This window comes from Hyla sarda, chromosome 4 (genome assembly GCF_029499605.1).
Source record: "Hyla sarda isolate aHylSar1 chromosome 4, aHylSar1.hap1, whole genome shotgun sequence".
In the NCBI taxonomy this organism is placed as follows: Eukaryota; Metazoa; Chordata; class Amphibia; order Anura; family Hylidae; genus Hyla; species Hyla sarda.
Window position 1 is genome coordinate 404,633,599 of NC_079192.1, and position 27,056 is coordinate 404,660,654.

At 46.0% G+C, this 27,056-nt stretch overlaps 4 protein-coding genes across 4 annotated transcripts in view; 2 read left to right on the forward strand and 2 right to left on the reverse strand.

Moving 5' to 3' along the window:
- The window catches only part of LOC130267519 (uncharacterized), a 125,018-nt gene that overhangs the window by 25,766 nt on the left and 72,196 nt on the right, over nucleotides 1-27,056 (forward strand). The window lies entirely within an intron of this gene.
- LOC130267533 (histone H2B 1.1-like) lies at nucleotides 2,582-2,975 on the forward strand. The gene has a single exon (XM_056517479.1). It carries the CDS (start codon nucleotides 2,582-2,584, stop codon nucleotides 2,960-2,962), a length of 381 nt encoding a protein of 126 aa, XP_056373454.1. The 3' UTR covers nucleotides 2,963-2,975.
- On the reverse strand, nucleotides 17,611-18,101 carry LOC130267536 (histone H2B 1.1). Its single transcript, XM_056517483.1, has one exon. The coding sequence runs from the start codon at nucleotides 18,007-18,009 to the stop codon at nucleotides 17,629-17,631; it is 381 nt and encodes a 126-aa protein (XP_056373458.1). The 5' UTR covers nucleotides 18,010-18,101; the 3' UTR covers nucleotides 17,611-17,628.
- LOC130366643 (histone H1B-like) lies at nucleotides 24,857-25,465 on the reverse strand. The gene has a single exon (XM_056568963.1). The coding sequence runs from the start codon at nucleotides 25,463-25,465 to the stop codon at nucleotides 24,857-24,859; it is 609 nt and encodes a 202-aa protein (XP_056424938.1).

Here is a 27,056-nt window from a genome sequence, read left to right on the forward strand (position 1 = left end):
ATACATTGTCATTTTGTTGTTATTTAATGTACTAAATTCCGATATTATGTCACTCAGCTGCAAGAGATCGCCCAGTGTGAACCCTGATCGTGCGGTTGTTTTACAATCCATTTTATTCCGCTGCACATCCAATCAGACAAGGGCATCTAGAGGTCAGCAGCTTTCCTTCCTACACACAGTCAGGAAAGGGACTAGAGAGGCCGCCAAATCCCTTCTTCTATACAGAATTGTTCTGACATTTGTAAGTCGGCTAGATCTTTACATATATTCCACATTGAACGGGGATTGGCCGATTAAGTCACATGCTCTGTTCTACCAAATCCTGTCAGCGATCACCGTGTATTTAGACCTGATGAAGTCTTAGTGGGGGGGAGAGATTCCCGGGCCCGTCATTGATAAAAATCCTCCCCGATGTGAATATAACGCGTGTCCGTGTGAATATAGCGCTAATAGAAAAGCTCAGGACTAATCTATTAATAGTAAATCATCTCCTAGACCTCCGGTGTTCTCTATCCGAATAAGTGTCCGAGAATCTCAGCCTCCTGGGAGGGAAGGGATAGAGAATGGGATACTAATAATGGAAGGGAAAAGAATGGAGCAAAAGGAACAATTAAATTCGAATAAAAAGAGGAAAGTTACAGGGAATAAAAAATATATATATATATATACCATTTATTATGAAGCATAAAAGTAATCTCAGGACCCTGTGGTTATTAATGTTATTGGTTAAAATAGACACCACCGATCTCTCCCCTTCAGGCTTCCATGCGCGGCCGATTTATTCACAAGCTGAGCCGAGACAGCAGGAGGGTGAGCGTACACCGGCCTTTTACTATTAATTCAGGACTATAATTTACGAATATTGCGCATAGGACTCACAATTTCATTGGTAGCATACACACAGTGCGATATCATACATTGTGTCCAACCAAAACTATTCAAATGGTGTTTTATGTTTCTTTATTGGAATTAATATTGAGACATTTTCTTAGTAACAAAGTGTTTCTAGTGTCTCATTCGTTACATCTAACGGGATTGTTACTTTTTATAACAGCTCAGCCTTTCCTTCACTTCACCGATCTGTCTGTTTTACTAGTGCAATAATGGGTTAACTATTTTATGTGATTACTATCTATTTTAACAATAATACTAGTATCTAAAGGGCTCTGAGATGACTTTTATGTTTCATGATCAATGTTATTGTTCTCCGAGAGACCCAGCTGAGACTATCTAGTTTACTACAACTTTCCTCGTTTTATTCTTAATTATATTTGTGTCATTTATATTTGTATTTATTCATTATTCTCATTCTACAGCGATAACTGTAGAATGAGCGGGAAAATAACAGTTCTATAGCCGGATACCGAGCTCTTATTGGCTGATCTCCGGCCGGCTCTGGGGCGATTATTCCCGGTCACTGTATACAGCGAGTGCCGGGATCTTTATGTAACCAACGATGGAGAAGCGCTGACCCCCTGATCGGCTGGATGGAGGCCGCGCTGTGTAATGCGGCTGGAGATCCGATGTGTTCAGGAGCTTCCATTACACAGGAGGCTACAGTATAGGAGGCGCCATCTCTACACTGCGGTCCCGTCTATTGTGGAGGGTCCGTAAACTACATCGTGAGAAAACGTATTCATTACGAGACTTAACCCTTCCAATACAAACTACATTCTGCACAACCCACACGGTGTCCTATACTAGATAAAATGTGCCGGATGTTGTTTAATCCCTATAACAGCCCAGATCCCTGTCACACCCGAGATCAGCGGCGCCAGCTCTGTAGGAGACAATGTGGTGGCTCTTAGAAGAGCCTTTGGTGTTCGGGATGATCTGGGATAAGCGGTGATCACTTGCTCTTGGCCGCTTTGCTGCTCTCGGTCTTCTTGGGCAGCAGCACGGCCTGGATGTTGGGCAGGACACCTCCCTGGGCGATGGTCACCCCACCCAGCAGCTTGTTCAGCTCCTCGTCATTGCGCACGGCCAGCTGCAGGTGACGGGGGATGATGCGGGTCTTCTTGTTGTCCCGGGCGGCATTACCGGCCAATTCCAGGATCTCAGCGGTTAAATACTCCAGCACAGCGGCCAGGTAGACCGGAGCACCGGCGCCCACCCTCTCGGCATAGTTCCCTTTGCGGAGAAGTCTGTGCACACGACCAACGGGGAACTGGAGTCCTGCCCGGGATGAGCGGGTCTTGGCCTTAGCCCGAACCTTCCCTCCTTGTTTGCCGCGTCCAGACATAATTATTACTGAAACCTAAATACTCAAGAGAAGTCTCTCTGTGATGTAACTGAGATATTCTTTCTGCTGCCTTTTATATGTTTCTGCTCCGCCCTCCGGCTCCTGTGATTGGGTAGATTTGAATCCTGCCAATGGTGACGAGACTTGAAGAAACACCAATGAACTACACTGGGCGGGGCTTAAGACGCTCCCACAGGTCACATGATTTGCTCCTCCAGTAGAACAGTGAGCAGACAGCAGTTCTTATTTGCATGGGCTGCATATAAATACGGCTGCGGTGGGAGGAGGAAGCATCATTATTCTCTCTGTTCTAGTGAAGAAGGATTGTGAGTGATTATTATGCCTGATCCCGCCAAGTCTGCACCAGTCCCCAAGAAGGGCTCCAAGAAAGCCGTGACCAAGACTCAGAAGAAGGACGGCAAGAAGAGGAGGAAGACCAGGAAGGAAAGCTATGCCATCTACGTGTACAAGGTGCTCAAGCAGGTCCATCCTGACACCGGCATCTCCTCCAAGGCCATGGGCATCATGAACTCCTTTGTCAACGATATCTTCGAGCGCATCGCAGGAGAAGCCTCCCGCCTGGCTCACTACAACAAGCGCTCCACCATCACCTCCCGGGAGATCCAGACCGCCGTGCGCCTGCTGCTGCCTGGAGAGCTGGCCAAGCACGCCGTGTCCGAGGGCACCAAGGCCGTCACCAAGTACACCAGCGCCAAGTAACCTGCTCCGCCTCCTGCTGTCACCCCAAAGGCTCTTCTAAGAGCCGCCACATTGTCTATGATAGAGCTGGGGCTTCTCTTGTCTGTATTCCCCGTATTCTCTTCTGTATATGTGGCCGCTATTCTGTCAGTACAGTCTATTGATACTATATATATATATTCTGCTCCGGGATCGGGTGAGATCAGAGCGACTGCTGCGGTTCTCACTGACTGCAGGATGTATATTCTCCTGTGGTGGAGCGGGGGGCGCTGTAGAGTTCTCCGTAGTTAACCCATTGCCCGATCTGTCTTGTGATCAGTGTTAAGTGTCTCCTCCACCAGATTCCCCGATTATTTCTTCTATAATCTCCTGATCGATCACACAGCCTTACTGGAGTGAATTGTTGCGGTAACGCTATAATATGTAGTCTGCACAATCTAAATCCTAATTTACTGACCGGGGAATCTATTGATCGGTATCGCCGGGGTTTATTATGAGACTCTCATCCTACTGTGTGTGCACTGACTGGGAGGGAACAATAGAGAAACAAGGAGGATGAGGGTAGTAGTCAGCCACAGAATCAGCCTCTACATCTCGGGGAGATCTCTCCATTGTTATCGGGACCGCGCACACGGCTCATTGTTAACCCTTTAGCGGCATGTTTACTACAATGAAATGACAAAGGACCCGAGCCCGATTCTACACAGCAGGAAGGACACCACAGTATCAGAGTATTTCTCCGCTCATAGGCAGCATTAATTCTATATAAATCCCGATGGGTCAATGTTCATTTATTAATGCCCCTTTCCACACTCACACATTGGCTGATCACAGGATGTTCAGGGTTTGAATTTCCCGCTTCCTCCAGACCCGATAACAATGGAGAGATCCCCCTCATTCTCGTGTATGTCACCAATAAAGATTCTAATCCTATGCGCAATGCTCGCACAGCTGCCGTTGGTTATAATCTTTGGAAATTAATTGTAGTCATGAATTATAAGTAAAAGTCTGGTGTAGAGAACCGCACACCGCTCCCAGTCATACACCGATCACCCTCCCGCTGTCTCGGTCTCAGCTTGTGAATAAACCGGCCGTGCATGGAAGCCTGAAGGGGAGAGATCGGTGGTGTTCAGGTGCGGTCTGGATGTTCCCAGTGATAATACTGGAGTAGAGTCCTCGCTAAAGAGTTAATGATGATTGAAAGTTGTCACAATCTAGCGCTTGTTTTTTGCGCAAATAAAAATTATTTTCCAGTTGTCTGGTCACATAGATGGGGGTAACCAGACGCATTTCAGTGGTTTAGATTATCTATTGTAACCAATAATACTAGTAGCCCTGTGATAACTTTTATGCTTCATGATAAATGTTTTATTTTTTGCCTCTTTCCTCGTTTTATTGGTATTAGTTTTAATGTTCCATCTTGATTTTTTTTAAATCATATTTTAATTTTACTTTCGGAAGATTCATCCAAAGCTTTTCTATAGTTAACGCTATATTCACACGGACACGCGTTATAGCCAGATCGGGAAGGGTTTTATCAATGACGGGCCCGGGAATCTCTCCCCCCCACTAAGACTTCATCAGGTCTAAATACACGGTGATCGCTGACAGGTAAAATAGATTGTAAAACAACCGCACGGTCAGTGTTCACACTGGGCGATCTTTTCCAGTAATTTAATACATAGAACAATAAAATAATGTATAAAAAATAATTTCCCTGCCGCCTCCTTTTCAGGTGAAGGGAGTCAGGCTGCTGGGGGAGGGTGCAGGATGTGATCGGTATCAGGTCTGGAATAGGACAGGGACGCGGCTCCTCTATATACTCTGCAGGGAAGACCCCGTATACACCCACCATTGTGATGTCAGCCCCGGACATAGTGTCCTCTCTCCTCTCCGCCTCACTAGAATCCCCCTGATCGGCCCCAACAGTTTCCCCTCCGCCGCCTTTTTCATCCTATTTACAGAAACCAGAGGAATGTAGTCACGTGTACAGGGAAGAGGACGAGACAAAGGGAGAAACGATCAGAAGAAGAGCGGGAATTTCAAAATAGTCAACTACGGTGATCAACCAATGAGCGAACATTCGGGTCTATAACTCTGCCTAGATTTAACCCTTTAGCGTCCTCTATGCACCACTTACGGTCACAGGTGTCGGGAGACTGAAGCCAGCAGCACCGATCACACAGGGGCAATGCAGAGGACACGATCTACATCACTATAGTAACTGAACTCAGCACCGAGAGGGTTAACTGCAAAGAACAATCCCGGGATCCTGCTTATGAGAACAGGCGGAATATATATATATATATATATATATATATATATATATATATATATATGCGCGCAATTTGCTTGGGTGTGAACAGCGCCATTAACATACAGGTGTTATATAGAGTGAAGGCTCATTTGTCCGGATAGCGGGATATAGAAGGGTCTTACCGGGATATTATCAGGAGATTTGCATGTTCTATAACACGGACTCTTTAGGGAGGTAATGAGTGATATGATGGGGAGGGAAGTAATGTAATCTGGAGAAGATGAATGTAGATTGTAACAGTAACCATAATCACGGAGGAAGATGAGGGCAGTAGTCAGAACATTCAGAGGAGATCCCCCGGAGCAGATAGGAGGGAAATACCGATAGACTGATCAGGTGCAGCGATTATGGCAGGACAGGGAAAAACAAACACCGCAACCACAAGAGCAAAACACCGATCACACAACCTCTCAGTAGAGAAGACACAAGGAATTGTAGCCTTTCCATAGAACATGTGGGCGGCTCTGAGAAGAGCCTTTGGGTTGATGTGATGGAGCCGAGTAGAAGCAGAATTAACCTCCGAAGCCGTAGAGAGTGCGGCCCTGTCGCTTGAGGGCGTACACCACGTCCATAGCGGTGACGGTCTTCCTCTTGGCGTGCTCGGTGTAGGTGACGGCGTCACGGATGACGTTTTCCAGGAAGACTTTCAGGACACCGCGAGTCTCTTCATAGATGAGGCCGGAGATGCGCTTCACACCTCCCCTGCGAGCTAGACGGCGGATGGCAGGCTTGGTGATGCCCTGGATGTTATCCCGGAGCACCTTCCTGTGCCGCTTGGCTCCGCCCTTACCGAGACCTTTCCCTCCTTTACCGCGTCCAGACATCTTCTCTATGTAGCGAGTAGACTGCAAGATACTGAGTGCGGCCGAGTCCGGTGCATTGCCGTGGAATGAGATTTGCCATAGAATGAGATGGTCCGCCTCCATCACATCCTATTGGCTCTCTCTTGTCACGTGACATATTTAAACGTCACGCATCGATGCGCACAGCAGTGTCAGTTTGGCTATCACAGGGAGAGGATCTCCTCACCCTGTGATAGCTGAAGCTGTACGGAGCTCTAATGGCCTCTGTGGCCCGACAGAAGTTCACACATGTACGCAGCTCATACGGCTGGCACATATACATTTACTGTTGATCCACAGCGCTATCGGGAGCCCTATGCCCGATGGCGCTGTCATCAGGATCCCCACGCCCGCAGCTCTACTCCCCGTCCCCCGCATCTCTACTCCCCGTCCCCCGCAGCTCTACTCCCCGTCCCCTGCAGCTCTACTCCCCGTCCCCCGCATCCCTCCTCCCCGTCCCCCGCAGCTCTACTCCCCGTCCCCTGTGAACGCTCAGGGAGCGATCCACAGCGCTATGGGGATTCCTACGCCCGATGGCGCTGTCATCAGTGTGCGTCCCCGCGAGCGCCCCATGCCCGCAGCTCTACTCCCCGTCTCCCGCATCTCTACTCCCCGTCCCGTTAACGCTCAGGGAGCGGGGAACAGAAAGTAGAGCATCGGGCGCAGGTAAAGTAGTACTGCGCATGCGCAGCACTACGCGAATAACTTAACCTGCGCCCGATGCTCTACTTTCTGTTCCCCGCTCCCTGAGCGTTAACGGGACGGGGAGTAGAGATGCGGGGGACGGGGTGTAGAGCTGCGGGCGTGGGGATCCTGATGACAGCGCCATCGGGCATCGGGCTCCCGATAGCGCTGTGGATCAACAGTAAATGTATATGTGCCAGCCGTATGAGCTGCGTACATGTGTGAAATTCTGTCGGGCCACAGAGGCCATGAGAGCTCCGTACAGCTTCAGCTATCACAGGGTGAGGAGATCCTCTCCCTGTGATAGCCAAACTGACACTACTGTGCGCATCGATGCGCGACGTTTAAATATGTCACGTGACAAGAGAGAGCCAATAGGATGTGATGGAGGCGGACCATCTCATTCTATGGCAAATCTCATTCCACGGCAATGCACCGGCTTATATGGCACATGGGTGGACCTGAAAGAAAACTGGAACAAAGATGACATCATCCGGGGGGCGTTTCTTTTAACCACATTTACATTCCTGACCCTCCCCCCTTTCCGTTGATTGGCTGAACACGAGACAAGAAGGTTTTGAATTTCCCGCCCATTCCAAAACGTTTGCTGCATTTTTCCGATTCTAAATAATCAGTTTTTTTTTCTTACCGCGATTCTCCCCAACATTCTAGAGAAGAGCAGTCGTCATTGTACCGAGCGGGAATGGTGATCGGGCAGGTGTGTGAGCTGTATGTTACACACATGGGAGAGGATCAATAGCAGCACAATAATCTGTCATGTGTATAATGTGTGTGCGGGGAGCAGCAGATGGCAGAACAAATCTTGTGAATGGATCGATCACTCGGGCAGCATTACCAGGTCTACAGGACTGCACACCCCCGGGCACCAAGACTCTGCACACATTGTACGACATTATATGGAGCCCCGATATGTGCAATGAGAGTGACCGAGAATAATCGTCCGAGAGCCTGATCCCACGTGTTAATACCATAAAAACAAATAAACCCATCAATTCTCAGGATGGATAACACCATGTGTACAACCAGTTAACGAAAGAGTTAAATGTACCTCCAAATTTGGGTAAATCAATAACTTCCTTAAATCACATCTATCCATAGAGATCGTCTATTTATCACAGCAGTATAAATCCTTACAGTTACAGTTTATACAGATCAGATACATTGTGTTACAATAGCGACACCTGGTGGTGAGAGCTTTGTATTATACTCTTTACATGTTACCAAATTGTAACAAGTAATATTTCCCAGGTGCTGACACAAGTTACAGAGATACAAATAGATACAACTATGGATGTTGACTAAGACTTACACCCCCTGCTTATTCTATACCAGATATAAGAGCAGCTGAAATTGTTGTGCTGTTATTGTAAGAGTCTGTAAGATGATCAGGAACAAATAAATACATCTGCATTGTGCTTGATATAACAAAACATAATAATAAAGTGATGTAATATAGAAGAGTTTGTATATTAGGATGTGGAGTTACAGATTTTCCATCTCCCAGATCCTGAATTATGTGATCTCCTTGTTGGAGTTGTGGGGCAGGAGCTGTGGATTTATAGTGTTTTGTTTAGTTTTTTAATTTAATCCATAATTACATTAATACCCATAAAATCTAATTATGAATTAAATTATTTAATTGTTCACTATTGATGCATCCACTAGTTATTGATCATTAATACATTGATTAATTATTATGGTTGTAAATATTTATAAATTGTATGATCCATGTAAAAGGTGGATATCATGGGGGATAGAGATGAGCGAACTTACAGTAAATTTGATTTGTCACAAACTTCTCAGCTCGGCGGTTGCTGACTTTTCCTGCATAAATTAGTTCAGCTTTCCAGTGCTCCGGTGGGCTGGAAAAGGTGGATACAGTCCTAGGAAAGAGTCTCCTAGGACTGTATCCACCTTTTCCAGCCCACGGGAGCACCTGAATGCTGAACTAATTTATGCAGGAAAAGACATCAACTGCCGAGCCGAGAAGTTTGTGACAAATCGAATTTACTGTAAGTTCGCTCATCTCTAATGTGGGATATTAATGAATTCGTGTTGTGGAAAGTTATTTGTGTAGACTGATTTTTCAGCAGTGTTTTTTGGCGCAAGGTGTTAAAAAAAAGGAGTTACTGGAAGATATTTCATTTGCGCAATAGTTACCAAAGTGTGGTCCAGGTTTACTTAGGTTTTTGACTTTTCAAAGAACTTTGCCCTCAAAATTTGTGACTTTTAGAAAAGACTTTGGTTTCTGAGCTATTCGGTTTGTCACACAATAAAAGCACAAAAAGTGACTGCGCCTGGCAACTTGCTACAAAAGGAAACAAAAAGAAAATCCAAATAACTTGATAAATCCCCCCACCCCATGTTCCTTATAATATGATATAATGGCATAATATGATATGTATCATGTTAATCCAGGGATCCCTCTAGTGGTGTAGAGTAATAGTGCAGCAAGTTTTTCTTAGATATCAAGAACATGGAGGCCGTGATTGTGACATAATGACCACGCCCCCTTGTGACATCACATCACACCCACTCTATTCATGTCTATGGGAGGGGACGTGTTAGCAGACACGCCCCCTCCCATAGATATGAATGGAAGGGGTGCGGCATGACCATGACATAACCACAACTGCCCCAGGAACCCTGCATTTGTTTAGAAAGTCGGGTGTTGCGGGAGATCACGGGGGTCCTGCTACTGGGATAGGGGATAAGATGTCTAGCAGTGGAATACTTCTTCAGGGCAGGCAGTTGCACCCACCCCACTTCTTGACAAAGATTCAAAACACGTATTGAGGTGGTGGTGGGGTGTACTCTCTGAGTCCTCAGCATGTCAATAACCGGTAACTAATACTGTTTGTAAATCATATGGCATAATAGCGTGCACTATGAGGGAGATGTGACACTGTTGGTTGATAGTTGTCTCTGGGAATATTCCAATATGTGCACCCTATCTTGTGTTTTTGGGGTTGGTGTTTTTTAGGGGTGGGCCATTTTAAAATGGGAGGGCTCTCTGTTGCTGTATGTAATCCTTTTTGTAAATAATAAAGCATTTTGTGGACACTTTCTTGTGTCAGTCTATTATAGGTTATTTAATTTTTGGAAACACTTGGAAAAAGCCATTGTGTGTTCCGATACCTTAGTGTGCATTTTAACACTGGAAGAAACCTGACAACAACCAGGGATATTTTATCCACCCTCAAGGGTAGAATCAGAGAGAGTATTCAGTGCAGTAGGATCCGTCATCACCCCTAAGACAACAAGTCTGCCAGCAGCATGGAACATGTAACCTCCTGTGCCAGATGCCACTGAGAAGACAGTACAACCGCCACCCCTGCATCATATAGATCACATACCAAATAGATCATATTCATCACATAGGTCAGTGATGGCAAACCGTTTTGAGCCCGAGTGCCCAAACCGTAATAAACACCAACTTTTTTTTTTCCCCTCAAAGTGCCAGCACAGCAATTAAATCAGAATACTGAGGTTTAGGTTTAGAAAAAACAACTTAGGTAGGCAGTATGTTCCCCCACAATAGGTAGGCAGTATGTTCCCCCACAATAGGTAGGCAGTATGCTCCCTCACATTAGGTTGTAGTTCCCCCACATTAGGTAGGCAGTATAGTTCCCCCACATTAGGTTGTTGTAGTTCTCCCACATTAGGTTGTAGTTCCCCCATATTAGGTTGCAGTCCTCCCACATTAGGTGCAGTATAGTTCCCCCACAGACATACAACCTTCAGCCATATATAGTGTATGGCTGGAGGCTGTATGTCTGTGTACGGCCTCACAGTGCTCCATCCATCGCTCCTCTGGTCAGGGGTCATGACCTAATCTTAATAGACCATAGCAGTAGGTCCCGGGACCGGAGGAGTGGTGGTCGGAGCGCCGAAGCTGAAGTGTAGCTGGTAAATTACCATGTTGGCCAGCGCGCGTCATCCTCCTAGATGCTTCGCTCCTTCGTTCCTATGGGCGCACGCATGCACTACCTCCCTGCGGCCCCTGCATTTTTAAAGTTAACGCGGGGCCGGAGAAAGGTAATCAGGGACATCTTTGTGTCCGAAAAGATCTTTCGGGACACAGGGATTTCCCGGTTTACCCTGCCTGGCAAACTATGGCTGCGTGCCCACAGAGGGGGCTTGGCGTGCCACCTATGGCACGCGTCCCATAGGTTCGCCATCACTGACATAGGTCATATAGAGGTGTAAATAATAGATATTATATACAATCCTGTATTCAGGATATGGATCCTTCTTCATGGCATAGTCAAGTACATCATATTGATCATATAGACCATATTAGTCAATAAATAATTTCCTCCATTATGTGAAGTACCCATCTACTATAAAGCAGATCACATTGATCAGTATCCCATACATTGATAACCACTGTGGTCATATAAGGTAATGTAATGAAGAAAATTGTGTGTCTGTAGTGGAATATTACCCTCTGCACAGGGACACACTTTTCTGCTGTACAGCCGTCTCACTCCATAACCTCTAATCCTAATCCTATCCTTAATCCTTATTCTGACCCCTAATCCTAATCCTATCCCTAATCCTAACCCCTAACACTAATCCTAAACTCTAATCCTAAACCCTAATCCTAAACTCTAATCCTAGCCCCCTAATCCTAGCCCCTAATCCTAATCCCTAACACTGATCCTAAAAACTAATCATAACCCCCTAATCTCAATCCCTAACACTATTCCTAACACCTAATACCTACAGTCTAGTCAAGAATCTACAGTCTGTTACAAGTATAATTAGTGCCAGCAAGCTGCTGGGTCCTTCCTTGTTCCTGGCCAACTCTCTGGGATTCTGGCCGAGCTGTAGAGACTATAACAACTGTCTGACCTCAGTAAAGCCTCCATTAAACCATAACCCGGTTGTGCACTCTCATTTCACTGCCTAGCCATTGGGATAGTGGAGATATCATTTGGGTGGTTCCCGATACCCCCCCCCAAAAAAAAAAAAAATAAATAAATAAATAAATAAATAAATAAATAGACACTCTGGCGTAACGAACATTAGGGGTTAATAACACCTTGCCCCTGGGGTTAATACCATCCACTTACACCACTACACCCCGTGGTCCTGCCATTTATTGTGGCTCACCACACTACCACTAGAGTGGTTCCTATGCTTCCTGGCTGACCAAAACATCAGCCAGGAACCATAGTAACTTAGAAGTGGTCTGTGGTCACCACCTGCAGAACCACTTCTTTACTGGGGGCATCTTGCTAATTACCTACAATGTCCATCTGTTGTCTGTTCCATTTGCACAACAGCATGTGAAATTGATTGTCAATCAGTCAGTGGCATGTAGTTTCCCCCCCCAACCCCTCCCCAACATTAATGTACAGGGTACATTAACACGGGCGGGGGTTTACAGCAAGTTTCCCGCTAAAAGTTTGAGAGAAACACACTGTAAAACACTACACTTCACTAACCCAAAATAAAGAGTAAAACACTACATATACTCTACACCCTTACACTGTGCCCCCCCCCCCCCCAAATAAAAAAATAAAAAAAACATCTTTTAAGTCAGATTTTCCAAAACGGAACCTAGAGCTGTTGCATAATAACAACTCCCGGTATTGCCCGACAGCCATTGACTGTTCAGGAATGTTGGGAGCTTTGCAACAGCTGGAGGCACCCTGTTTGGGGAAAACTGACATACAGTATTTTTGGTGGAGGAAGCAAGTGTAATGCTTGCATCCAGGTCCACCTCTATGAAAATCCCTAATTTAGGCCTCAAATGCACATGGCGCTCTCTCACTTCGGAGCCCTGACGTATTTCAAGGCAACAGTTTAGGGCCACATATGCGGTATTTCCGTACTCGGGAGAAATTGCGCTACAAATTTTTGGTGGCTTTTTCTCATTTTACCCCTTATGAAAATGTAAAGTTGGGGTCTACACCAGCATGTTAATGTAATTTTTTTTTTTTTTTTTGTATAACTGTTTATTTAAAGAATTTTGTATTTTAATACAGAAGAAAAATACGACATATGTACAGTGAGTATACAATATATAAAGCAAAATTTGCAACCTTATATATAAAGGAGAAACACTGTCGAGATGAAGGAGGAGGAGAGAAAGGGAAAGAAAGTAAAATTAAAAGAGAAATAATTATGAAATAAAAAATTAAAATTAAAAATAAAAGAAAGAATATAAAATAAAGAGAGAATATTGCATGGCCATGGCGCATCAGTGGTTATTCAGAGAATCATCATAATCCTCCCAAAGCCTCCATATCTTCTGAAAGAAGTGTAATTTTTTTTTTTTTTTTTTTTTACACCAACATGCTGGTGTTGCCCCATACTTTTAATTTTCATAAAAGATCAATGGAAACAAAGAACCCCAAAATTTGTAACACACTTTCTCCCAAGTATGGAAATACCCCCATCTGGGGGCGCACAACAAGGCTCAGGAGTGAGAGTGCACTATGTGCATTTGAGGCCTAAACTGGTGATTTGCACAGGGGTGGCTGCTGATTACAGCGGTTCTGAAATAAACGCAAACAAATAAACACCCACATGTGACCCCATTTCAGAAACTTCCCCACTTATGGAACGTAACAAGGAGTTTAGTGAGCATTTACACCCCACAGGTGTCTGACAGATTTTTGGAACAGTGGTCCGTGAAAATGACAGCCCACTGTTACAAAGCCCACTGTTACAAAGATCTGTCAAATGCCAGTGTGATGTAAATGCTCACTGTACCCCTTTTTTTATGTTCCTTGAGGGGTGTAGTTTTCCAAATAGTATGCCATGTGGGGTGCTTCTCGCTGTTCTGGCACCATGGGGGCTTCCTAAATGAAACATGCCCCCCAAAAACCATTTCAGCAAAATTCGCTTTTCATAAGCCCATTGTTGCTCCTTCCTTTCTGAGCCCTCTAGTGCACCCGCAGATCACTTGAGGAATTTCCTTACTCGAGAGAAATGGGGTTTTGGGGGACATTTTAACCTATTACCCCTTATGAAAATGAAAAATTTGGGGTGACATAAGCATTTTAGTAAAAAGAATTACATTTTTCATTTTAACGTCCAACGTCAAACACTTGTGGGTTGTTAAGGCTCACTGTACCCCTTGTTATGTTCCTTGAGAGATTAAGTTTCCCAAATGGTGTGCCATGTGGGGTGTTTTTCACTGTTCAGGCACCATGGGGGCTTCCTAAATGAGACATGACCCCAAAAACCATTTCAGCAAAATTTGCTTTCCAAAAGCCCAATGTCCATCCGTCCATTCTGAGACCTCTAGTGCACCCGCAGATCACTTTACATCCACGTTTAATATATTTCCTTACTTGAGAGTAATGGCGTTTCAAATTTTGGGGGATATTTTCACCTATTACCCCTTGTGAAAATTAAAAATTTGGGGTAACATCAGCATTTTAGGTAAAAAAATATATTTTTTTTCATTTTCACGTCCAACTTTATTGAAAATTTGTCAAACACCTGTGGGGTGTTAAGGCTTACTGTACCCCCTGTTACGTTTCTTGAGGGGTGTAGTTTCCAAAATAGTATGCCATGTGGGGTGTTTTTTGGTGTTCTGGCACCATGGGGGCTTCCTAAATACGACATGGCCACCAAAATCTATTTCAGCAAAATTGCACTACAAATTTTTGGTGGCTTTTTCTCCTTTTACCCCTTATGAAAATGTAAAGTTGGGGTCTACACCAGCATGTTAGTGTATTTTTATTATTTTTTTATACCTCATATGTGGGCGAAAAATGCTCTGCGGGCGCACAACAAGGCTCATGAGTGAGAGTGCACTATGTGCATTTGAGGCCTAAACTGGTGATTTGCACAGGGGTGGCTGCTGGTTACAGTGGTTCGGAAATAAACGCAAACAAATAAACACCCACATGTAACCTCCCACTAATGGAACGTAACAAGGAGTTTAGTGAGCATTTACACCCCACAGGTGTCTGACAGATTTTTGGAACAGTGGTCCGTGAAAATGAAGAATGTAATTTTTCATTTGGACAGCCCACTGTTACAAAGATCTGTCAAACGCCAGTGGGGTGTAAATGCTCACTGTACCCCTTTTTTATGTTCCTTGAGTGGTGTAGTTTTCCAAATAGTATGCCATGTGTTTTTTTTTTTTTTTTTTTTCGCTTTTCCGGCACCATGGGGGCTTCCTAAATGAAACATGCCCCCACAAACCATTTAAGCAAAATTTGCTTTCCAAAAGCCCAATGTTGCTCCTTCCCTTCTGAGCCCTCTAGTGCACCCTCAGATCACTTTCATCCTCATATAATATATTTCCTTACTCGAGAGAAATGAGGTTTCAGATTTTGGGGGACATTTTAACCTATTACCACCAAAATTTGGGGTAACAAGCATTTTAGTAAAAAAATTTACATTTTTCATTTTCACGTCCAACTTCCACGCAAAGCTGTCAAACACCTGTGGGGTGTTAAGGCTCACTGTACCCTTTTGTTATGTTCCATGAGGGGTGTAGTTTTCAAAATAGTATCCCATGTGGGGTGTTTTTGGCTGCTCTGGCACCATGGGGGCTTCCTAAATGTGATATGCCCCCAAAACACCATTTCAGCAAAATTTGCTCTTTAAAATACCATTGTTGTTCCTTCTCTTCTGAGCCCTCTAGTGCACCCACAGAGCACTTTACATCCACATATGATGTATTATCTTGCTCGAGAGAAATTGGGTTACAAATTTTGGGGGACTTTTTCTTCTTTTACCCCTTGTAAAAATAAAAAATAAAATATGGGTCTACAAGAACATTTTAGTGTAAAAAATGCAGACTTTGATTTTTCTCCTCCACTTTGCTGCTATTCTTGTTAAACACCTTGTTAAAGTAGAATATGTCATGTAAAACCAATCTCGGAATCAGAATGAAAGGTAAAAGCATCTCAGAGTTATTAATGCTTAAAGTGACAGTGGTTAGAATTGCAAAAAATGCTGATTTGGAGTTACATTGTGTTATTTGAGTGTTCCCTTTATGTTTCTGAGCTGTGTAGTTCTTTGCTTTTGGGATGAAATGAACATAAGAGAACTGATGAAGCAGATTGCCTCACACTATTGTGCCTAACACATGAGATTCCACTTATATCCCTCCAAGTAAACAGGTACCAGTCCATTAATCTAACAGATTTGAAAAACTGGAAGCGCCTGGAAATGTTTTAGATCTAAAAGTTATCACAAATATCATCCGGTCTGGATGAAGCCTCAGAAGCATTTACTGCATTCACAATGAGGACTGAATCCATCAGCCTCATCTCCTTCCTCTGGGGACCTCTAGTGGTGGTTTGTAGTATAGTTTCCATCTGTCTTCACGTAAACTCACTGCCAATCTTCATATCCTATTAACCCCTGCAGTGACCTTTCAGGTGTTTTGTCTTTGATCAGTTCACTTTGTTGTTACATCAGTAATTATTCTATTTAGAAACATTATAATTGAGGCTTTGAAGCGCTAATATTAATCATCTGAACAGAATAGAAAAAATATATAGTTTCCCACCGAGATCTCTCCTGTATCGACGGGCTCCCGGTCGGCGGCTGTAACCATCAGTCTGTGCACACGGTTGGTTCCCTGTGTTATTTCATACATTTTATCCTACAGCCCAGTACACACTACTGATCTCCGCACAGCAGCTTTATCCCCTGTACATCTGATCAGAGGAGCCGCATCATCTATTTACTGGATGTTTTATTAATGATTTGTATTTCTGCCTTTTACCATCCAGTGATCCAGTTGTATTTTACCCCTTTTATTTGTTCTCTATTTTTATTACATTGTACATTTATTGTTTATGTGGATATATAAGAAAGTTACTGTCAGTTCTAGTCCCAGGAAGATCTCATCCCCCATAGACCCCCGATCACACCCAGCAGATTATTACCGCAATAACAATCAGGGGCCGGAGGTCTAGGAGAGAATTTCCCGGACGACCTCTGCAAATCTATAAACGATCAGGTATAATCTCCGTCCATCGTCCTCTCTTCTCACTTTATTCTATCACATTTTATATGGATGAAGAGTAAAAGATCGGGAGAAGCGATCAGCAAGATCGGGAAATCACTGTCCACGAGGAGCCGATAGATACACAATGAACACAAAGTATGGAGCTATAGCTCCGCCCCCAGGTGGCAACAAACGGTTAAATCATTGTTAACCCTTCAGTGAACGCGGTATTTTTTGGTCGTAACAATTTCTGCTCTTTGTTCCCTAACAATCCTCTCTCCTAGACCTCCGGCCCGATTGTTACTGCGGTAATAATCTGCTGGGGGTGATCAGGGGTCTATGGGGGATGAGATCTTCCTGGGACTAGAGATGGCGCAGACCCTGCCTGTAATGTGTCTGATCGATTGTTTCCTGCCCAGTCTGTCTGCGATCAGATCTGATGGTGGGAATATGTATACAGGACCGAACCGATAAGAGATCTGATCGTATCCGGGAGACACAAGGACCTGAATCTCACAATTTGTATAGATGTCCCGGCATCTAAACGGAACCGCAGAAAAGCTACGGGAATCCCGGCGATACCGATCACCACTGTGATACCGATATGTCCGGTCAGTGCAGGAGACACAAACCCCAGACCCGAGACACAATTACTTATTCTGGCATTAACGTATATATACGGTGCTGATGTAACCAGCAGCCAGATTATGAATCACAGACCGCGATCCCGGAGCAGCACAATATGTACAGTATAAAGCGGCTGCACTGGTATAAACTCGGCCACAAAGAGAATAAAGCTAATTCTAGCAGATAGAAGCTCCAGCTCTATTATAGACAATGTGGCGGCTCTTAGAAGAGCCTTTGGGGTGACAGCAGGAGGCGGAGCAGGTTACTTGGCGCTGGTGTACTTGGTGACGGCCTTGGTGCCCTCGGACACGGCGTGCTTGGCCAGCTCTCCAGGCAGCAGCAGGCGCACGGCGGTCTGGATCTCCCGGGAGGTGATGGTGGAGCGCTTGTTGTAGTGAGCCAGGCGGGAGGCTTCCCCTGCGATGCGCTCGAAGATATCGTTGACAAAGGAGTTCATGATGCCCATGGCCTTGGAGGAGATGCCGGTGTCAGGATGGACCTGCTTGAGCACCTTGTACACGTAGATGGCATAGCTTTCCTTCCTGGTCTTCCTCCGCTTCTTGCCGTCCTTCTTCTGAGTCTTGGTCACGGCTTTCTTGGAGCCCTTCTTGGGGGCTGGTGCAGACTTGGCGGGATCAGGCATAATAATCACTCACAATCCTTCTTCACTAGAACAGAGAGAATAATGATGCTTCCTCCTCCCACCGCAGCCGTATTTATATGCAGCCCATGCAAATAAGAAATGCTGTCTGCTCACTGTTCTACTGGAGGAGCAAATCATGTGACCTGTGGGAGTGTCATTAGCCCCGCCCAGTGAATGATTTATTGGTGTTTCTTCAAGTCTCGTCACCATTGGTCGGATTCACATCTACCCAATCACAGGAGCCGGAGGGCGGAGCAGAAACATATAAAAGGCAGCAGAAAGAGAATAACGGTGACATCTCGGAGGAAATTCTCTTGTACTTTTAGAATTCACTTATCATTATGTCTGGACGCGGCAAACAAGGAGGGAAGGTTCGGGCCAAGGCAAAGACCCGCTCATCCCGGGCAGGACTCCAGTTCCCCGTCGGTCGTGTGCACAGGCTCCTCCGCAAAGGGAACTACGCCGAGAGGGTGGGCGCCGGTGCTCCGGTCTACCTGGCCGCTGTGCTGGAGTATTTAACCGCTGAGATCCTGGAATTGGCCGGTAATGCCGCCCGGGACAACAAGAAGACCCGCATCATCCCCCGTCACCTGCAGCTGGCCGTGCGCAATGACGAGGAGCTGAACAAGCTGCTGGGTGGGGTGACCATCGCCCAGGGAGGCGTCCTGCCCAACATCCAGGCCGTGCTGCTGCCCAAGAAGACCGAGAGCAGCAAAGCGGCCAAGAGCAAGTGATCACCGCTTATCCCAGATCATCCCGAACACCAAAGGCTCTTCTAAGAGCCACCACATTGTCTCCTACAGAGCTGGCTCCGCTGATCTTGTCTAATAAGGATTAGATTTCTTATGACATGTTCTTTATACAGGGGTTATAGTAGAACTGAAGTTTCTTTCATTAACAGTGTGAGACGGATTGGACACCTTCACTTCTGTTTTTCGGCTCTTTAAAAAAAATCTAAAGAAAACTGTTCCTATAGCAGAATGTGACCCTCCGGACAAGGACAGTTTCCTGCTCACTCCATCCCCGCTACCCTCACTAAGAGGGACGGGTACAGTTTCTACATATGGATTTTTGGGGTGCAGCCAGCCTTTCCCCCGCGCCGCACTTATGCCATCTGCCACCTACCTGTTCTAAGACTACAACTCCCACAGCATGCACTTACAGTGGGGGACATGCTCGGGGTTGTGGCACTTACAGTGGGGGACATGCTGGGGGTTGTGGCACTTACAGTGGGGGACATGCTGGGGGTTGTGGCACTTACAGTGGGGGACATGCTGGGGGTTGTAGCACTTACAGTGGGGGACATGCTGGGGGTTGTAGTCTTAGAACATGTAGCGGGCAGAGGGTGGATTTGCGGCGCAGGTGGGAGAATGCTGAATGTTGTTCTGTTTGTGGTAAACGAGACTGATCGGAGCTGATCTGCCGGTAATGTGATCTCTACGGTGGGGAGTAGCGGATTATTACAGCAGGAAGATCCCCTGAAATATTGTTACATATAATCTGTTGGCTGTAATCTCCCCATGGAGTATAACCCCCATCATTACACGTTTAGGGAAATGATTCATCCCCTTACCCTCTGTCTGTAGAAGGCTCCGCCCGCACATCATGTTAGAGATCATCGCTCTGTAGAGACTTCTCCGCATCAGCCTCACTAGCGTCTTCTTGTCTCTATCTTATACAGCAGGAGGCCGCGGCTGTAACACATAACCTGTCCCTACTGCACAAGTCATATAGTTGTTAGATGTATTAGTTATTATTATATTATTTTTAATATTTTGCAAACACAATCAGACAAGGACATGCAGAATACATTCATACAAAAGTTATTCTACCATTTTTATTACTAGCAGAAGTCCCACACTGAATGAGGATTGGTTGATGAGGTCACATGATCTGTTCCGGCCAATTAACAGATACTTTCCCATTACTGTCAATCTTAATAAGCAATTAGAACGTTCTCTGCTCAATTATAGAGAAACATTCTAATTGCTAATTGAGATTGACAGTTAGGGAATAGTATCCGCCTATTGGCCAGAACAGATCATGTGACTTCATCAGCCAATCCCCATTCAGTGTGGAACATATTAAGATTTGCCCGAGATGAATACGGAACTATAGTGAATGGAAGAAGGATTTGTGCCGATCTTTCTGGTCACTTACCTGACTGTGTGTACAGCCGCCTCCCTTTTATAATTCGGAATATATGACTAGTGTTGCTCGCGAATATTCGCAATTCGAATATTATTCGCGAATATCGCATATTCGCGAATTCACGAATTTCGCGAATATAGCGCTATATATTCGTAATTACGAATATTCGTTTTTTTTTTCTTACAGTACAAATCACAGTGATCATCCCTCTCTGCTTCCAGCTTGTGTGGTGTAAAGAACGCTGTAATACTACTGTGTGAGACTGGCGTGCGATAATTCGCATATGCGAAACTTAGCATATGCTAATTTTCGTGTATGCGAATTTTCCCATGTACTAATTTCCGCATACGCGAATTTTCGCGTATGCTGATTTTCCCGTGCGCTAATTTTCGCATACGCGATTTTTCGCATGTGCGAAAATAAAACGAGGATATAACGAATATGCGAATATATGACGAATATTCGTCCATATATTCGCGAATATTCGCGAATATTCGCGAATTCGAATATGGCCTATGCCGCTCAACACTATATATGACCCCAATAATACACATGAACCCCCGGTGTCATACGGGTAATGTACAAGCAGTTCCTGTAATGGAGAAACAAATGACAATAGGAACCTAGAGACCATCAGTTACTAGACAAGGGATCCGGAGATATAATAGGAGACAGTATAGATAGGACCTCATTATAGAGATGGCGCCCCCTATACTGTAGCCTCCTGTGAGTAATAGAAGCTCCTGGACACATCAGATCTCCAGCCGCCTCACTCGGTACATGGATACACCGGGACTGGCTTTATACAATGACCGGAAACAATCGCTGACCCGTCCTCGTGTTATTACAAGGAGGGAGAGGACGGGACAGAATCAAAGAGCGGGAAACTCAACCCCCCGGAGAGGAGCCAAAGAGCGGTCAGTATCCGGCTATAGAACCGTTGGTTATTTTCCCGTTCATTCTACGGGATCAATAGGGGGCGCTGTCCTGTTGGTGGTTAATTACAGAATGGTGTCGGCTAGTAATGTATTCTCCGCAGTGTACAGTGTTAGTACAGAACTCCCGGGCAGCGATCATAATCAGGGCCATGTAATGTTACATTCTACGGTCCCTCCACATGTTCAGGGGAAGGAGTCTCCACATCCTATTATATTCATGGCTCTATATAGAATCACATCACCTCCCACCCGAACTGCTACTAGTTTCCCTGTCACTATACACATCGGCCAATAGTCATCTATATGACAGGACACAACTCGGGCCATTGATATTAAGTCCTAGTAAATCCCCAAAACGGGTTCTCTCCTTATACAGCTTCTATAGCCCTTTCATCCCAACCACGTTAACTATAGAGATAATAAATTATAATAGATATAATAGACCACTACGACAGATACACAGCAGTGCAGACACAGGGAACTCTAGCTTTTTCCATAGAACATGTGGGCGGCTCTGAGAAGAGCCTTTGGGTTGATGTGATGGAGCCGAGTAGAAGCAGAATTAACCTCCGAAGCCGTAGAGAGTGCGGCCCTGGCGCTTGAGGGCGTACACCACGTCCATAGCGGTGACGGTCTTCCTCTTGGCGTGCTCGGTGTAGGTGACGGCGTCACGGATGACGTTCTCCAGGAAGACTTTCAGGACACCGCGAGTCTCTTCATAGATGAGGCCGGAGATGCGCTTCACACCTCCCCTGCGAGCTAGACGGCGGATGGCAGGCTTGGTGATGCCCTGGATGTTATCCCGGAGCACCTTCCTGTGCCGCTTGGCTCCGCCCTTACCGAGCCCTTTCCCTCCTTTACCGCGTCCAGACATCTTCTCTATGTAGCAAGTAGACTGCAAGATACTGAGTGCGGCAGAGTCCGGCTTATATAGCACAGGAGCGGACCGAGAACAATGGCGACTTCCGGGGCGTTTATTTTACTGAATTTACATTCCTGGCTCCTCCCTCTCCCTCCGCTGATTGGCTGAACACTGTAACGGTCCCTATTTTGAATCTCCCGCTCCTTCTACATTACTCGCAGCTATTAGTTTGCGGCTGGTTACTAATCCGATCCTTCTCAAAATGTAACGAATAATCTTTAGGAGATCTGAGGAGCAGTCAGTCGTCTGCAAGATTTATATTACCAGCGATATCGGCGAGAATCCGGCCAGTGTAGAATAAAGAGGGAAAATCTACCGAACACCGCGAGCAGCTGCATTCATGTTACCCGTCAGGTTCAGGTGTTTGCGCACAGCAGAGAAGCAGATAGCGCTTCTGGTCGGTGAGATTCGGTATTGTACAGATCACAGGGGAAATGATTTATATACAATCGATGAGGCGATTATATTGAGTCCCTAGAAGGTGGGATCAATCCCCCCGCTCTTTATACTCAGAGGATCTGTCGGTACCGGGCAAAATGGCGACAGCTCCGGGTATTACAGCAGCGGTTCTAGCACGAGGAGCGATGTGAGGGCTTCTGATTAGGTCACTAGGGCTGCTATACACTGAAAGAGTTAATAGACCGCCAGGACAGGACAATGGAGGGATTTAGAAGTGATTTTGTGGCTGAGAAGGAAACATCATAGTGCTGTCTATTAGCGGGACATGCACCGCTGCTGCCTCTACCAGGGATTAAAAGAAAAGCACATTTGGATCGTCCACCAATATTAATATCTTAGGCAATGAAAGGGTTAAGATGACAGGAAACAATTGTTTACCATAATCCTGCGGACCCAGCCCCGGACTCTGTATGAGCCCAAGCGAAGTATCGGGGGATTCAGATCGTTTTGGTCTGAAGAACGATCCATTCACAAGAATCGATCACTCGGGCAGCATTACCAGGTCTACAGGACTGCTCACCCCCGGGCACCAAGACTCTGCACACATTGTACGACATTATATAAAGCCCCGATATGTGCAATGAGAGTGACCGAGAATAATCGTCCGAGAGCCTAACCCCACGTGTTAATATATGATAGAAGGGGAGAGATCGGAATAGATCAGCAGATGATCGGGAATATTACAATCTCGGGTGATCAGTCAATGAACCTCCAGTATCGGGGATATAGCTCCGACCATAGTGTTAACCCTTCAGTGTCCTTGCTGCCTGCCTTGTATTCCTCCTTCATATCCCGATTACTTGTTATATATGTCAGGAGTCTGAAGCCAGCAGTCCTGACCGGAGGGGACCGATCCTCTGTAACCCCCAGAATATACACTGCAGTCCCCATAATACCGGTCACCCCCAGGAACTAATACCGCAGAGGACAATTCTATACCTGCACATTTCCAGCACTGAAAGGGTTTATTCTAGAGAACTATACTGGATCCTGCTTATGAGAACAGGCGGAGAATCGGGACAGAACTGGAGACATTCAGGAATCAGCTCGTTCTATAGATAATTTGGTGGCTCTGATAAGAGCCTTTGTGTTATATGCGGGTCCCGATTAGATCTAAGCTCTCTCCCCACGGATCCTGCGGGCCAGCTGGATGTCTTTAGGCATGATGGTGACCCTCTTGGCGTGGATGGCGCATAGATTGGTGTCCTCAAAGAGTCCCACCAGGTAAGCCTCGCTGGCCTCCTGCAGGGCCATGACCGCCGAGCTCTGGAAGCGAAGATCAGTCTTGAAGTCCTGGGCGATCTCTCTTACCAGGCGCTGGAAGGGGAGCTTCCGGATCAGCAGCTCGGTGGACTTCTGGTAGCGGCGGATCTCACGGAGAGCCACTGTACCTGGACGGTAGCGGTGAGGCTTCTTCACCCCACCAGTGGCGGGAGCGCTCTTCCTGGCGGCCTTAGTAGCCAGCTGCTTGCGGGGAGCTTTCCCTCCGGTGGATTTACGCGCGGTCTGCTTGGTCCTGGCCATGATTCTCTATAGACAAGTCAGTAAGAAGTGATCGGGAGAGGAAAGAGCAGAACAGTTATAGTCCTGGCCTCATCGTGATTGGATAAAGTAAGCCACACCCCCTACATCCCATTGGCTGATTCATATAAAGCTGAGCCCGCCAAAACACATGGGGCGTCAGCCATCGATCTTTGTTCAGAAGAGGCGGGGCCCATCCTGGCCCTATTCGGTCCTGCCTGCGGACAGACGTAACTCCCGGTAATAGCGCCCTCCCCCGTGTCCCCTCAGACATGACGCGGTGCAGTATTCCGAGTGTTCAGATTGTCTGCCGCTCTCCCATATATAGGCTATTCGTGACTGCATGGCTTTATATAGTAATAAGACTAAGCAGCCCAATAACCCTCAGAATAGGGAAAATACAGGGTTACATTCACCCCCAAATCTCTGGTAAATCAGTTTCCGTAATCCCGTCTATCCATAGAGCGTCTATTTATTAAAGCAGTGTAAATCCTTATAGTTTATACACAGGAGATACATTGTGTTACAATAGCGACACCTTGTGGTGAGGGATTTATATAACCTTTTATGTTGCCGATTTGTAACAAGGAGATATTTTCGCCAAGCGCTGACACTATCAGTGTTACAGCAGAACATCCTCAGTTCAGTGTTCATAAGGGGATCTAGAAGTAAAGGCAGATGCATTGTGATTTATATAACAATATAATAAAGTGATGATAATATAGAAGGGATTTATATCACTATCATAACTATATATCCAGGGTGATATCCGGGCGGTGATCATACAGCTCTGTCTGGAGGAGGTGGTGGCTCTGAAAAGAGCCTTTGTGGGATAAGTACAGGACGAGGCTCCCGATTATTTCTTAGCCGCGCTCTTCTTGGCTTTAGTCACCTTCTTAGCCGGGCTCTTGGCAGCTTTGGGTTTGGCCGCCTTCTTAGCCGGGCTCTTGGCCACCTTCTTGGGAGCAGCCTTCGGCTTTTTGGGGCTCTTGGCCGCTGCAGGCTTCTTGGCTTTCTTCGGACTCTTGGCCGCTGCAGACTTCTTGGCCGCGCTCGGAGCCTTCTTTGGGGATTTGGTCGCTTTCTTAGCTGCTGCAGGTTTCTTGGCCGCCTTGTCCTTAGTCTCCTGCTGGTTCTTGTTGATCTTGAAGGATCCGGAGGCGCCGCTGCCTTTCACCTGGAGCAGGGTTCCCTTGGTCACCAGCCCCTTGATGGCCAGCTTCAGGCGGCTGTTGTTCTTGTCTACATCGTATCCTCCGGCAGCCAGAGCCTTCTTCAGGGCGGCCAGAGACACCCCACTGCGCTCCTTAGAGGCGGACACGGCTTTAACGAGCAGCTCGGACACGCTGGGACCGGAGGGTTTGTGGCTTGTCTTAGCGCCCCCTGCGGCTGATTTCTTCGGCTGCTTCTTGGACTTCGCGGCCGGATCGGCGGGAGGAGCAGCGGCTGGTGCGGTTTCTGCCATAGTTTATCGCTGCCGTCTATAACAATAAAAATACTGCGGAAGAGAAATATAGATGGCGGAGCTGCTGGCGACTCTTATATAGTCAGTGGCTGCGCTCTGATTGGCTGCTGAGCTGCCATTTTCATGAGCTGTTATTGGCTGACACAGAGCACAGGCCCCGCCCCATTCTGTCTGGTCCCTAAGAATTAAACAACCTACTTCTCATTATACCAGATAGGAGAACAGATACAATTGTTGTGTTGTGTAAATATAATCTTTAGTAACCAACCATAGTTGTTGTATCTATTTGTAACAATTGTATCAGCCTTTGGGGAAATAGAAATACTCGATGTTACAATTTGGTAACATGTAAAGATTAGAGTATAAAGCTCTCACCAGCAGGTGTCGCTGTTGTAACAGTCACTTATTGATTTCTCAGAGATTTAGGAGTAAATGTAAATCCTCTAGGTAATAGGTTGTGCACATCGTGTTTTACCCAACCTGAGAATTATTGCGATTATTTTCTCTTATGATATATTAATGCTACAGCAGCCCCCCAGATGTAGAATGAATATGGGGGCGCTCTCCTGTACTGCGCCATGTATATAGGGATAGGAATAGTTATCTGAGGACGTATATTGTCAGCATTCAGATGTCTGTACAGGAGCAGCCGGTAATCAGTGTGAACACCCGAGATGCGGCACCGCGTTATGTCTGAGAGGACACGGGGGAGGCTCCCGGGATTGTTCTCTGCGGTTAACTCTTTCAGTGCTGAGAACTGTGCAGTTATGTAGGATGGTGTCATGTGACTGGGTATGGTCGGATCTGTGCTCTGGGGATAGAGAGGAGCGATCCCCTCGGTCAGCACTGCTGGCTTCAGTCTAATGACAACTGTGACCGCTGACCGACAGACATAAGGAGGACACTGAAGGGTTAACTGTGTGGGCGGAGCTATAGCCCCGATACTGGAGGATCATTGGCTGATCACCGGAGATCATGTGATTGTGATATTCCCGATCTTCTGCTGATTTATTATTCCGATTTCTCCCCTTTTATCATATAATAACACGTGGGGTCAGGACGGGGTCAGGCTCTCGAACGATTATTCTCGGTCAATCTCATTGCACACATCGGGATTCCATATAATGAGAAGCGGGAAAATAGCGGAGAGGATTGTTGGGGAACAAAGAGCAGAAATTGGCACGACAAAAAAATGCCGCGGGCACGGAAGAGTTAACAATGATTTAACCGTTTGGTGCCTCCTGGGGGCGGAGCTATAGCTCCATACTTTTTGTTCATTGTCTGTTTATCGGCTCCTCGTGGATCCTGATCTTCCGATCTTACTGATCGCTTCTCCAGATCTTTTACTCTTCATCCATATAAAATGTGATAGAATAAAGTGAGAAGAGAGTAATGGACGGAGATTATACCTGATCGTTTATAGATCTGCAGAGATCGTCCGGGAAATTCTCTCCTAGACCTCCGGCCCCTGATTGTTCTTGCGGTAATAATCTGCTGGGTGTGATCAGGGGTCTATGGGGGATGAGATCTTCCTGGGACTAGAACTGACAGTAACTTTCTTATATATCCACATAAACAATAAATGTACAAT